Raw genomic sequence first — 15,604 nt, forward strand, 5'->3', positions numbered from 1 at the left:
GTTTAAATTCGATGTTTAAAACAGGCCTTAAAATTCCTCCTCGCTTTTAACACAAATAAAACAGATATGCCACAAATTGACACAAAAGAGCCAAAAGTACGTCTTAATCAATATCTTAAATAAAAAGGGGGTATCAGACAGCCTATTTGATAAAGGTCGGTTTTAACCTCCTACCTGGTATACAAAATATCAAGGGCAATAAATGAAAGAAGATATCAATTCGAATGTACGGCAGTTTTAAACATCTCTCATCCATTCTTAAGAGCAGCGCATTGTTATTTGTATTTTGTCTCAACCAAGGACGAAATAAACAGAGGCTCGACTACACATTTGAAATTTAAGCCTCTAAAAAAACTTGAAAAACACGTTTTACTGATGCATTTGCCGATTTTCTAAATGCTTTTGTGCGACACTTATAAAGCAAGTTATTATACGGTAGCTCATTTTAGAATTAAACTTTATCATATTTAATCTATTATCTGTCCGCCATGCCTAATGTGTTGTCAGGCAGTATAAAATGGGACGCACATGTCTGATGCTTTTAGCTTAGACGAGTTACGTAGATGGCACGTTCCTTACATAATAATATTTAGCATCTGTTACATAAGACGACGTTCTTTCATGGCGTGTAAAAAACTTTAAAAATCTTTTAAACAATTGGAAATTTTGCTTTTAGAATGACACGCCTCCAAGCAAGCTACTTTGGAAAACGTATCCAATAATAGTATGGGGTTTATTATGAAAATTGACAAGAGCATTAAATGTTGGCAACAAACTTGAACCAGAGATTTTTGAGCCAGAGACTTTCCTTCCTTTGTATATCAAATCACAAAAATCAACTTTTTTTAAACATCTTGCTTCGACTATGTGCAACTAAAATGTAACTTCGACATCTTGCTTCCACTATGTGCAAAAAGAATTGTAACCGCGCTGTTTGGGTGAAATTGCTTGGGAACATTGTGAACGACATTTTGTTGAATCGATAGTTGACAATAAATATTACTCAAAAAATTAAATTTTTCCAAATGTTACATCTTTTGTGCAAGCAAATAAACCAATTGACAAGTGGTTCAACTATGAAGGAGCGTTTGATGTTTTTATGCTATTGTGGGGGGGCATAGACTTCCTTTTCAGAAGGCTTACATTGTTGCATCAAAAAATGTCTCAATGGTTGGTCATGCTGTTAAAGGAACTAAAACAATTGAACATGCTTTAATGATTACTGTAGATACTCCTGTGATACAGGTTGCTCATCGTAGAATAACCGGAGTATTTTATTATCCCTTAATAAGCGTGTACTGCGCTTAAATAAGCATCAACTTGTATCATGCATATCTTTCGTTAATTGTTGCAATGAAATTGACCTTACTTCATCATAAGCCAAAAGTCTGAAAGTTTTCTGCATTGCGTAGCCTTAATTTGTTGACCTTGATCCAGTTTCATCGTCTGTAAATGATAAATAAGCCTTTTGAAAACGAGCAAAAAACGTTTCGAATTCAAAAAACTCTGTTTCAAAGGTATTGCTATAATGAAACTTCTCATGGAAACATGTTGAACATCTTATGGACTTTTAAATGAAGATATGATCTTCGCACTTTGCTGGACAATTTAAGCAATCGTCTCAGGACCTGAAAAAATCAGGTGACTCAACGGGATCATATCTTCATTTAATTTCAAACACCACACTGCATAAAAAAAACATTTATGGACTTTTCATAGATAAAATTGTACGCCAGAAATAGCAAGCTATACTGGCGCACGTGAAAAAAACGCAAAATGCGCCACATAAAAGTCCAAAAATTAAATCAATTCTTGGTCAGAAACTACACGTGCTTTGCTCTAATTACGTAAATTATATTTTTCGTTGAAAAGACGGAAGGTTGTCGACCATATCTGCATTTCTTCAATTTATAGCGAGGAAACTGTGAAAATTTTACTAAATTAAGGTATTAATTGTAGTAAGTGCCTCTAGCACATGAAATCTGAACAGTCATTTTATTTTTGTTGTCGTTTCCATTGGTAGAAAAACTTAGTGAAAATACTAAGAAGTCGATATAGTCGATATGACCTTTCATATTCTTTTTCTGGGTTTGTTCAATTTAATTCGGTATTACATTTGCATGTAGTTTCTAAATAAAAATAAGGTATAAATAGAGAATCAGAACGACTCAATCCTGATTACTTTGTGTGTGTAAGCCATCATAAAAATGCGCTTATAACCGAAACAGAGCCTGAAATCCAATCCGTTTTGCAAGATTTCGATATACGTTAAACTACAGTTGCATGTAAACTTTAAAGATGATGACATATGCGGTTACATTTGTATGAAACACTAACAATACAGACATATACAGTGGCATGTTTACGTGTTCATACATTTAAACATTGAGCAACACATTCAAGTAATGCAATGTCGCAAAGAGCTTTATCTAAACAGATTTAACACAGATGTTTCATAATATCGATCTGAAATTTTGTCTTGATCGTATTCGATCACAACACAAGCATTAGAAACATTGAGCAGAAAGTTCAGTTTGCTATTTGAGTGTGTTTGGTCGAAAAACTCCGGCCTTTCTTGCACAAGTGCCAAGTGGTTAAGCAGCTAACAACGTAAAGCAAACGAGATTAGATAAGAGCGCAAAATATGCAAATCATTTGCGCTTCTATGTTCGTGTATGACGCGTAATGCATTTCATTCACATGGTCATGAGGAAATCATTGCTTTACATGCAGTGCACACATGTATTATTACGTTTTTGACCAGAAAAGGAATTAACGTTGGTGATTGATGGGGTAAGTAGCTTAAGGACACGATAATAGACCTTTGAAGAGGTGATCTTATCGCGTAACAAAATAGTTAAGCCCAGGAACATTTCGAAGAGCAGTTGTGTTGTGTCAGCGTTGATTTGATAAGCAGCTTTATGGCCCATGTTTGTACAATTTTTCCAATTCCAATGTGACAATCTTGAAAAGGGGGGTTGTCCTCGACGAAGATATTTAAGGAGGACTTACAGAATCAGGTACTTAGAAACGAAGCAACGATACGCAGAGAGGAAGAACATCTTCGTTAGTCTTTTGTCTGATTATAGATTTAGAAATCAATCAAGAGATATCTTTCAGTACGATCGTTCGTCGTCGAGTTCTACAACTATCATTCATCTTTCAGTACGGAATTATAATTTACTCGAGGAGGGACAATTAACTCTGAGTGTCTGAGGATATAATATATACCCTGGTATGTCCTATACTATAATGAGTTATTTAGCTTTAAATGAATTGACAGTAAGCCAATGGAATATTTTCGTCAGTTTGTTCCTGATGCATATAACTATCGTCGTTTGTTAATGCTCATCATGCAGTTAGATATTTATTAATGCATTTTAGTTGATATAGCGATTTAAAGAGAAAAGTCTTCATTGTCATTTAAGCTAATAAGGTTTTCATGACTATTGCTAAAATCCTCACAAGAAATTACACTCGACAGATGAAAAGTGTTTGCTTTTATAGCTGCGCCATTTTCGTTCTGTCTTTCGTTTTAACAGAGAATCCTAAAAATTTACATTTTCGTACTTGTGAAGATGGGTATTATCTGAAAATTACTAGGCAATTTAATGTGTGATAAATGCAGAGACCAATAAAAAAATTTGAAACGGTAAATATAGACTATTTGACAGATGCGCCCGTGGATGTTGTATGTCAATAAACGAAGACTGTTTACAATAGCACGTTTTAATTTTACAAATAATTAATTTCTATGCTAAGCACTAAAGAATGCTGATCCGAGTTTCAAATTAGAAAAACATGACACAAATTTTGTACGCGTGTGGCAAATATTAGCAACGAGTTTCACCTTATTATCAAATAAATACCTGCAGGCATTTAAGCTTTCATAACATTAATAGAGTGAACGAAGTGTGCCATTAACCAAAAATAAAAGCACATAAAAGTATGAGGGAAGAAGTCGTGCTGGTATTGCGGTAACTAACATAACATCGATAACAAATATTCAATGTTCATTTAATGAAGAAGCGGGAAATGAACTGGTTTCCTTAGAAAATAAATGGCAATGTTGAAATTTTCGCTTGTCTAGAAACAACTTGGGCCTACTTTGCTATATTGCATCATAAATTTTACTTTAGACGAATCGGCCACGGAATGTTTCTTACTTGTAGAATAAAGTGCATATCTGAATAATTTTACTTATCTAGTTGCCCACAGGCCACCGTTTATAAATGAAGTTTAATTTTTGATTTGGCAACCCAGCACGTCTTTTACCTTTATATAGGGGGTAAACTCAAAGCAGACCACTTAAAAGTTGCTAATGAGATTTTCATGATAATATTATAGCTATTGACGAGATTATGGTTGATTATCCATTAAAAAAATATTACTTTGGCCAAATTCAATAAAGTGTATGCAAAGTTACATCACAATTATAACTCAATAATTTAGATTTTAGTTTGCTTTAGTATTGATGATCATATATATACTCAAGTAATTACATAACGGAAAAACAGAAATTTGTCAAACTGCAGATAGTTAAAAGCCAATTTTCGGAGTAAAATAATATTTGCTATTCATGGGTGGACCTTAACCCTTTCTGGGGCAGCGCAGAAGATCTGCAACAATCACCAAGCGAAATGGTAAACAATTTTTGAAAAATTCCCCGCCTAAATAGTTAATATCAGCCGATTACGATTTTAGAAATTTCCTGTGGAATGAAAAAACTGCAATAGGGTCCAGTAAAAGACGTTGCTGATATGTCAAACGTGAACATGCAGATGTTAAAGTGTGGTGCATCACCACAAAACTCGATATCTTTGCTTTTCAAGACTAATTTGCCTTCCTCTTTTTTTTGTCTAGAACACAAAACCAGAAATTGTTGAATAGAGGAGAGCATTTGAAATCTGTTAACAAGATACACAAGAATGGGAAGATTCTTTATCCTACTAGCAATCTTTTTTGCTTTAATGCTTGCAATTTTCGATTTGGGCCATTGTTTCGCACCTTTTCCAGGCGATTGTGGCGGTTGGGGATGTCGTCAACAAAAACGTACTCATGTGCACTCGATCACAGGGTCTCACAGTATCTGCGGCCATAATACACAGTGTCTGAGAACCATGAAGAAACTTATCACATCTACAAAATTTCGACAGCTAAAAGTGAGAAGAAAAGTCATACGGGGTAGAAGATACTAGCAAAACTTTATCATGATCTACAGACGTTGTCGGTTGACAGGCGCGACACACTTACTATGGTGCGCTTATAATAGCATCAATTTCCAACAAAGATTTTGAAAAACTCTTGAACAAGGATGAACTATTAAACAAACAAAAAAATATAAAATTCTGAATCAGTTGATGTTAATACAAAATTGATAACGTTTGACGGGAGGAATAATCAAAACAAAGAAGTTCAGAAACGTCTCATTCAACAAATAATACTCAGATGTCGTATGATTCAATTGTCTTTAAGACTGAAATCAGCGAGATCAGGGAACTTGACAACCAAATTGAAGAGGTGAACACGAAGCTTGACATTTAAATACCAAATCTGTTTAAAAATATAGTTGTTTCCATAATTCCTTTGTTTTCAGTTGTCATGGTGGGCGCAAAAGAGAAACTGAGTATTTTTACAGATGTTTTATTTATGCCAATCCGACATCTGTTTACGAAACTTGTTTTTCCAAGCAAAAAATCTTAAATATGCCATCGAGATGGATTTCAAAACGTCCCTGTTATTTTGAAACCATTCAAAAGTGACATTATCCGACGTTTTAAGCGTGTAATTTTGATAAGTTGACGTGAAAAAGATGTTTCTAATTGAGATGTTGGGACAATTATTATTTCTGAAATTATTCCATAACTGAAGTTGACGTGAGGTGTAATTCCTTGACCACTCTGAACTATCGAAGATAAAATGTTTATGCATTAAGATGCAAAAACATTGGCAAAAATCATTGTATTTAAATCGTTCTTGTATAAATTCAATCGCACAGGGTAAAGTATATTGCTGTGAATTCCAATAACATATATGAATTCTCAAAACTCGTATTTGATAATCATTTGATTTGCCCCAAATTTTTATACAATTTTTATAAAACAAACAATGAATATATCGTCGGTTGTGATATATTAGTGGGGGCATACTTGAATTCAATCTTAATCCCGATTTATCCTTGTCCTTACAATTTTAAAGATCGGCTTTTCTACACTTCGATACTTTTATCATCATTTAAATGTCATCCTACTCGGTCCCCTAAATACCCATAACTGAAATAGAAACGATTTTTATTTCTACTTCGTCCTACCCAATGTACGCACAATATAACAAGACATTTAAATTACGGGGTTAACAGGAGTCAGGAACATTTATGACAGGAATAAAAGCTTCCTATTCTTGCATGTGGCTTTTTCAATGATTAATGAAAGTATAAGATTTCGACTGAACAAGATGGAAAAATTCATGTAACAAAAAATGCGATGATATCATGTTCCATATTGATATGAGTTCAAAGGGCGATTTTCAACATGACCATTAATGAAATCTTCATTGTTTGGACACATGCATTAGCAACCCACAAAAAGATGTTTTTGACTTAAAATCATCTTATCGAAAAAAATTTGCTCTCAGCGGTAACACACCTCAACTTTAACAGTAATAAAAGCAAAAACACTAGTTCAACAGAAAACAAGCAAGTGCCTGTGACGCAACATGACCGGCGCTATCAACAGCAAATCATTCAAGTTCAAAGGGTGTAGATAAAAAGCGGACGCGGACGACGGACGCGGACGGCGGACGCAAAACGCGCAAATAAAATTCTTTTAGTCCGTTCCTAAAATACTCTTATTCTACGTCGAAAAATAAACATTGAAAAAGCTAAAATAAAAACGAAACTAAATGATGCTTTTAAGAGACATAGGTATAGGCAAACAGTGGAAACAGTTTCGTGCAGCTCTGTTTTTAATGATTGTACGAACGTCTGTTTGTACGAGCTTTATCTTTCAGGATAAATTTTGTGACCTCATTATTTAAAGCAATTAAACATGCATATTTCAATTTTCAGTCAGTCATATAGGGTGTAACGCAATGAAACCTCATTTTATTTTTTTTCTCACCCTATTTTACGGACTAAAAGCATTTTATTTGCGCGTTTTGCGTCCGCCGTCCGCGTCCGTCGTCCGCTTTTTATCTACACCCAAGTTCAAATGTGTTCTAGCAACGTTTTCAAAATTCTTTAGATTCCAAAGCTCAAGTGTCGAAGCAAGTGTATATAGTATTTAATTTCTCAGGAGATTATGCGCTTTACCAATTCGGCACCGTGTTTATATTATTTATATTATGTATAATCTCTGATGATGGCATTGGAATAAAGTCGACACACGGTGCCATCCAGTAACTGCTATTGTGGTGAGAATCTCTCGTCCATACGTAGTTTTAAAGAGATTTGACTCGTCTCCTTGTGTGCTTGGTAGCTCTACAGGTAGAGCTGCAAACTAGTATCCCGAAGGGAGAGGCGGATCCAGCTTCGTATATGAACTTAGGCACAATGTCGCACCGTTAGCGCAACTATTCTAGGGGGGTCCAGGAGCACATCCCCCCCGGTAAAATTTTTAAATTGGATTGCAGAAAACGCTATTTCCTGCGTCTTTACAGTTGATTTTTTAAAATATTTACAACTGGAAAGCTAAAATTCTTGCTCGTAAATCATTGATTTTTGACCGTTTCGCTCAATATCAGAGCTCATCAGCATGCCTAAGAAACTCGCAGAAAAATATGCTTTGAGGGCTTCTGACATGGACGGCCTGGTTCATTACAAACTTAGCCTAAAAAAATTCTTTACACTTCATCAACTTTTATATGGAATTTCATTTTATAATGGTCTAGTCATACCTATATGCTGATTATTGTGCAAACCATTTTATGTCAATTTATCAAATGAAGTTGCCAACAAAAAAAGCAAAAAATGTTTGTAGACGTCGATCGTCCAGGTAAGTAAAGTCCTGAGAACGATTTTTTGTGTTTATATTGACTGAGGTTAGCAGCAGTCATCTTTACAGTCAAGAGTTCAAAAAAGCATCAAAAACTTTCACTCCTTACTAGAAAGCTAGTTCAATTCTTCTTTTGACTTTTGCAAAAAGATCTATAATCTTTTCTATATCTGGATTAATCAATGTCCTGATGAATGTACAATAAAGCAAGCCCATTTAACTTGTCAGCAGCCATAGTACTTCTTGTATAGTTCTTTAATCTTCGCAAAGCACTCACACTCACACACTCACACTCACAAGAAGTGACTGGAATAATACTTAAGTTCTTTAACAATACTTTTATGCTCTCAAAACCTGGGAAATTTACCTGTGAGATATACCATATGGATAAGCCTTAGTTGTCATGGTTGTCTCAGTAGGACCAGAAGGTGTAAACCTCAACTTTTTTTGTATACTGGGCTTTTTAGCTTGTGACAAGTGACTACTTCCCTTTCTTTTAGTTCCCTTCCCACCAAGTATCAAAGGCACATAATGATTGTGTTTGAATGCAGTTGCTTGAGGAGCAAAACCTTCAAAGCAAAACAAGACTCGCAAATAATTACTAGTGGAAGCACAAGCCCTAGATAGAATTTGAGGTTCAATTCTTTGGTTAAATAATAAATTCCCTTCATAAGCACTAGAGTATATGTCAGGATAATAAAAAAAAATGCTTCAGGATGTAACTGAAGAGAGTGCCAACAAACAAACAAACACAGTTCATGACATATCTTTTGCATTTAACACAGCTTCTGCCCTGACCAGTTTAGCAACAGAACAACCACTTCCAGCACTATCAATAGCTTCAGAAGAGACTGACATGGCCACCATGCTTGTGATAGAATCAAAGTGTTTTTTATGCTGCGTTTCAAAAAGATTTGAAAAACATGGATGTTTGCATAATAATCAGCAAATAAAAATAATTCTATAGAGGTCATCAGCCTCAAAATAGTCACCACAAAGTTGTCACCAACAAGCAGAATTGACAATAAACGTTTGAGGCAGTTGCCATTTGTAGCAGATCTGAAATAATGTTACGTAAATTTCAAATATCACGCTTCAGTTTATTTTTGTGTATCTTATCTTAAGTACACTATTGAACACATCAAGAAATAAATCAATAGAAACGTTTTAAATATGATCGAAATTCGAAAATTTGTTTTGTTTTGAATCACATAAATAAACCACAAATGACAAATCCATCGGGCATCACATCAAGTCAATTTATATTTGCTTATATATTCTTGTGTAAGCATGCATGCATAACATGTCATACGTTTTCTAACCTTAAGGCAACCAAATTTGTGTTCTTTGTCTTGGCACTCTGCGGTATGTAAAATTCGGCATTGATATTTCGGAAATATCAACACCGAGACGATCCAACAAACTATCGCTGGTAACAATGCTTTTGATTTTCAGGCAATCCAATATCTCTCCGTAGAGTTGACCCATAAAAGTCCCATCTTTCCTCTTAAAAGCATCTTCGACTCGGTCAGTGAAAGATCCATGCTTCTCATTAATATTGTTGGTTTTGAAGCTCGAAGATAAAACCTCGGCTATCAACAATCTTAAGGCCCGTTTAAACGATCCAACAATGTTGGACCAACATCGTACAACAATGTTGGATCAACAAAGTTGGATCGTTTAAACACCATGTTGGACGATGTTGGAAAATGTTGGACGATGTTGGATGGCTTTTGGATTCTATCAAAAACGTCCAACATTGTTGGACTGGGGCATGCGCGTTATGAATATGTTCACATTCATAATTCATGTATGCATGATTGTCTGCGAATTACCATCTACTTCGATATAATTATGGAGGAGACTGAGGATTATAATTTCGATGCAGAGCAATCAGAAGAAAACAATATTAGTTCTAAAACAAAAGCACGGAAAGAAAGCTGTAGGACTACAAATAATACAAAGCGAAAGGAGCGCCAAAAATGGCCAAAATGGAGCGAATCTGACATCCAACAATTAATAGATATGCTTGAGGAACGAGCTTGTCTTTGGGACGTATTCTGTGAAGACTATCACAAAAGAGACATCAAAGATAAAGCCTACAAAGAAATTGCAGAAGCACTAGAACGTGAAATTGCTGATATCAAGAATAAAATTGTGTGTCTCAGAGCTCAACTTGGAAGAGAACTAGGAAAAACTAAGAAAACAAAGTCTGGACAAGGACTTTCTGAAACCTATAAATCTTCATGGATTTACTGGGACAGGTTGCAGTTCTTAATTCCAATAATGCAAGCTGGGAAAAGCAGAGATAATATGCCACGACAAACTTCAACTCCAGATTCTGTGTTTTCAGCTGATGGAGATAGTAGTTTTGAGGGAAGTCTCAGTGAATTTCAAGGGTGTGAAACCCCTGTTACACCTGGAGCTTGTGCATCAATTTCATCTTCCAGGCCATCAAAAAAATCTTCAAGAGCTACAAGTGAAGCAAAAAAGGTTGAGATCCTAGAAACTTGTGTTAAAATTTTAAAGGAGCCAGTTGTGCCACAAACAGATCAAAAGAAATGCTACTTTGCTATGTATATTTCAGAGAAGTTGGACAAATTTGACAGCAGGACTAGGATGATAGCAGAAAAGAAAATAAATGACATAATTTTGAACTTGAAATGCAGTCAAGTGCAATCTTTCCTGCCTATAATCCATCATCAGGATAGAGACATTGGTGTTCCAATGAACCAAGGATCATTTATGGGAATGTTTAATACTAATTCACAATGTTGAAATATTATTTGTATGATCTCGACTACATTAAATGAACAGAACGAACTGCAAAATATTTGTTATTCATGTTTATACCTATTTTATAAAATTCATCTTATTATTGGCTATTGGGTAAAAAATGTCAACATATGCAAAATTAAAATTGAAAAAAAAATGAAACCCATCAAAAATACTGAAACTAATTGCTTTTTCTAGAGTTCGGATATCTGAAAGAGATCAAAAAACAAATTTAGACTGCAATTTAAGTGACAGCATCAAAGAGAGGATTTTAGATAGAAACATCAATTTGTTTACTTAGGGAAGAAATTGAATAAAAAACTTGTCTTAGAGAAAGAATAGAATAAGGCATGTACCAAAGCTTTTAGAATGCAACAATATTCAATTTATGTTCTTCACCATGACTTGTAAATTAAATTCATAAATGGCAATTTTCCAATGTGCTTTTATGTAAAAAGCTTTGTAAAACTTACTTTTCATTTAAGGCTAGGATCTTAAACAATTAAATTGTACCAAAAAGCTCTACTAGTTTACTACAATGAAATTGCACCAAAAAGCTTTACTACTATGGATAGTTTGAGCTACTATATTGTCAGTTACCGTTCTATGTCATAGTTCACAAGATGGTAAATGGTTAACTTTTAAATTAAATTCCACTGCCATTCAACTGCTCCTTCATTGCAGAAATATTCCTTGAAGTTATCTCTAATGTTCTTTGCTTCGGTTGTAGCATTGTGACCTGTTGGTGGTACAGATAATGGAAGAAATGACTCAGAATGGTTGTCATTGCGCCACTGACCAGGAATCAGTTCTCCTCACTTGTTTCATTATCTGTAATTCCTACAGGACAGTAAATACTGTAGGATGTACTCTTTCTGAGGTAGTTGTGCAATATTATTGCAGCTAAAACCAGATCTTCAATGGCTCTAGGTGAAAGCAAAAGCACAGACCTGAAAACACGCCATCTGTTGGCTATAATTCCAAAAAGATTCTCTGACACTCTTTGTGCACGACTGTGTCTGTAGTTGTAAATTCTCTTGTCATCTGTAAGGCCGTGTTGGGGGTAAGGTTTCATCATGTCTTTTTGCAATGCAAAAGCATCATCACCAACAAATACATGAGGCACTTCAACCATCCCTAAAGGTAACAACTTTGGTGGAGGAAGAGACACTGCACCATCTTCTATTGCCTTGGAAAGTCCACACTTTTCCAGACTCCACCATCGAAACTCTTCCATTTGTTCTAACATCAGCATAGATGCATTCATAATCAGGTCCAGCTATAGCCATGAGTACAATGGAATGAGTATGCTTATAGTTGTAGTAATAGGAGCCCACACTCGCAGGTGGCTGCATCACAATGTGCTTCCCATCTATAGCTCCAATACAATTTGGATAGTTCCACCTTTCTTCAAACTTAGAAGCTATTTCAAGCCATTGCTCATTGGTTGAGGGAACTTTGAAAAATTTTGGTCCAAGATGCTTAATTTTGGCCTTGCAAACTTCTTTAATAATGTATGATATTGCAGCCACACATACTCTGAACTGGAAGCTCATACTTCGGAATGTTTCACATGTGGCCAGGAATCTTAAAGTTAATGTTAATCTTTCTGCGGGGGAAATTACTCTTTGCCCTCCGTTGATTCTCTGTGGAGTAATGAGCGATGCAATCTCTTGAAGTATGTATTTAAAATCTTTATATGACATTCGCATCATTTCGCAATACGACGCAGTGTCTTCCATCATCAATTCTCTAACGATAGTATTAAAGTAACCTATCTCTCCGCGTCTTTTAATCCATCGACGAGTTCTTCCACGAGTGGGCTTCTTTTCTTGCTCGTCAAGACTGATGAATATAGCAAAAGCTGCAGCAAGTTTTCGCTTTTTAAATGCGTCGACCATGTTGATGTAATTAATTGTCATTGACATAAAACCAGTACGTCGATCGTTTAAATCCAATGTGCATCCAACAATGTTGTACGATGTTGGTCCAACATTGTTGGATCGTTTAAACGGGCCTTTAATCTGTGCTGAATTTCGCACAACACCGCTTGAACATTTCAGCAAAAATGGCGGCTCGTTAGTCAGCACAACGGCAATAAACCAATCAAGAGACAGATTTTAGTCTCCAAATTCAGCACAATTTTAGGCGTGCTGAATGGGTATTAGTTAGCTATGGGTATTTCTCCCGCAAGTGAATTACAAGTATTTTTAGCCACTTGATCTCTTAATCCGATGCTTAATACAGGTCTTGGAAACAATAACATTGCTCAGTCAGGGGCGGATCTAGGATTTTTCAAACATCAGTCATAAAACGTCGGAGGCGCTCCGCACCTGGGGGGTCTGAGGCATTCTTCCCTGAGAAATTTTGAATTCCAGAGCCTTGAAAATGCCATTTTTAGCGTTATAGATCAATACAAAATGTATTTTGTGGGCATCGTTTTTGCGTAAAAACAACACATTTTGCTTACGTTTTTTTCAAAAAAAAAAAATAAAGTGAACAATACTTGAATGTTTTGCCAAATATTTGCCAAATATATGGCTCATTAGTGTGTCTAGGAACGTAAAATTTATTTTACAATAATGCTATTCAAGAACAGATATTTGATATTTTATATTCATGCATACACTTAGTTGTTCTTTACTTACGACTTTGGATGTAAATTTCTGCTGATAAAACTCAAAACAATGTTGGCTTTCTTTTGAACATCAATGACTGAAATGTCGCTCGCGAGATCGTCTTTGCTAAGCATTTACAATTTATCCATAAATTTTTCACCCTCTTGAAAAAATTCACAGTTTGGACAGCAGCATTCATGTCAATATATGAATTTGTAAACGATTTCCATAAATTCCATCTGATTGTAATTTTAGGTGCAGTGCTCTTAACCAACGCAGAGGTCGTGGCATCGCAGAGGTCATGGGTTCGAATCCCGTTGAGTCACCTGAATTTTTCAGGTTAATGAGACAATTGCTTAAATTGTCCAGCAAAGTGCGAAGATCATATCTTCATTCAATTATGTTAGTTCAGTTGGCTATCAGTCGAAATCCGTCAAACCAATCACAATAAAACAAAAATTCAAATGAACCAATTGTAAGATAGCAATTGGACTCCCTTATACGTCCGGCCACCCCTCTTATCGGTCGAGACCATTCCAGACTGTCCACTGATCTGGCCATTGACCAATAAAATAAGCGTTTTTGGCATTCATAGACTCCTTTATCAGTCGAATCAGTCAAGCCACCCCGCTTATCAGTCGGTTATTCCAGGTCACTTAAAATTCAACTGATCTGGCGACCAACGAGATATTCACAATGAGTTCTATAAGACTTGGAGGGGAAATGACAATCAAATTACTATAAATTATTAGCGCGCGGCCGCGTGGTCAAAAACATGGCGGATTTTGGTTGTCAAAGTCAGCGGAAAGACGCGGACTCATAAAATAAAATTTTTTTCGCCCACCCGGATTTGACAACCACAATTACGATTATATAAAATTTCAATGCCAAGCACAAAAACTTTTAGAAATTTTATTTTTAAAACATGCTGCAAACTTGTTTGGTAGACGGATGCTGAAGTAATGCCAGAAATGGAAACATTTCATGACACCGGTAAGCAACGTAAGATTGTTTACCATTTAAAGTGTTCAGTGTTTTGTTTTAAGTCAATACTTGAAGTGTGATGGTATATATTTTGTGAATATTATAATTTAAGTTATGTATATCCAGTCTTATTTGTTCTTTACTTAATCGCTTGCTGGACGAGGCAAAGCAACCAATTCTTATCGAGATATGCATGTCTTAAAACTCCTTGTTTCAACTGACTTTACCTCCAAGAAATTGAGGATTTTTTCATGATATTTTTCTGAAAATATAAAGCAAATATTAAGAACAGACCTGTATTGAAATCAAATGCAGTGCAGGATTAATTAATGAACTCTTTGGTGTATGTCGTACAATAAAAATACCTGTCTTAAGCAGCTAGCCTGAACAATTTCACAGATTATGGACAATCATGATGATGGTGTGTAAAGGTTTGCTTTTCGCTAAAAGTTTTATAAATGCCATCTGGTGTTTCTGTAAATGAACTGTTTGTTGTAGTAAACAGGTTAGTACATGAAAATCAAGATAAAAATCAAAAATTTTGCTCAAGAAAGGCTTATGACATGCATGAAACATTAAATATAGTACTGCATCATCTGACAAAATCCATACGTTTTTCAATTTCAGGTGATTAAAAATTCACATAAGATGCATTGGTTGCAATGAAGTAGAATGTGGAAGAAGCGAAAATTGATGGCAACGAACTTTTTATGTCTTATGGAGAATTACGATATTATTTAAAGGATTAAGAATAGCAATCTAGTAAAAGAAGCGACATCTGTCTTCAACATGAGACTTTTCCAATTATGTATAGTTTCTTTGTACAAAATACTATTTTAGAAAACTTGATTTTTAAGTCATTCACTGATATTTTTACCAAAAGACAAAAAGAAAAATTCAAAGGCATATAATGTAAAATTCAAAAGTTTGTCAAGTTGTTTGAACCTAGAAAAAATTAGTATAGGTACTAGTAATTTGTAAGGACACAAGAGAAAATAGTGCAAAATTAGCATTTTTGAGAATTAATATGTTCTTCTTGACATACATTACACAAGGCCATAACATTATAAATAATGACTGTACAATAACAATGATACAACATGCTAAAAATCTTCACCTACATTATAATTATTTAAACAGGTTTGCCTTCATGCAGCAATAAGAAAAGTGTTATGTCAGAGAAACCAATGCACTTTAATTTAAGAAATCGTATTTTCAATGGGAAATTAATGTAGT

General features: G+C 35.1%; 1 protein-coding gene and 2 long non-coding RNA genes across 3 annotated transcripts; 2 read left to right on the plus strand and 1 right to left on the minus strand.

Moving 5' to 3' along the window:
- Positions 1-3,033: 3,033 nt before the first annotated feature.
- On the plus strand, positions 3,034-6,047 carry LOC124457849. Its single transcript, XR_006952838.1, has 2 exons — positions 3,034-3,235; positions 4,864-6,047. It is a non-coding gene; the product is annotated as an uncharacterized LOC124457849 (long non-coding RNA).
- A 5,846-nt stretch (positions 6,048-11,893) lies between these two features.
- LOC124456418 (protein ANTAGONIST OF LIKE HETEROCHROMATIN PROTEIN 1-like) lies at positions 11,894-12,667 on the minus strand. Its single transcript, XM_047006868.1, has one exon. The coding sequence runs from the start codon at positions 12,665-12,667 to the stop codon at positions 11,894-11,896; it is 774 nt and encodes a 257-aa protein (XP_046862824.1).
- A 1,672-nt stretch (positions 12,668-14,339) lies between these two features.
- LOC124457564 lies at positions 14,340-15,088 on the plus strand. Its single transcript, XR_006952660.1, has 2 exons — positions 14,340-14,377; positions 14,996-15,088. It is a non-coding gene; the product is annotated as an uncharacterized LOC124457564 (long non-coding RNA).
- Positions 15,089-15,604: the final 516 nt, after the last annotated feature.

This window comes from Xenia sp. Carnegie-2017, unplaced genomic scaffold (genome assembly GCF_021976095.1).
Source record: "Xenia sp. Carnegie-2017 unplaced genomic scaffold, XeniaSp_v1 HiC_scaffold_13, whole genome shotgun sequence".
Lineage (NCBI taxonomy): Eukaryota > Metazoa > Cnidaria > Anthozoa > Malacalcyonacea > Xeniidae > Xenia > Xenia sp. Carnegie-2017.

What these genes read in the sequence shown, in the direction of transcription:
- LOC124456418 (XM_047006868.1), bottom strand. Translation starts at nt 12,667, where the DNA reads ATGGTCGACGCATTTAAAAAGCGAAAACTTGCTGCAGCTTTTGCTATA.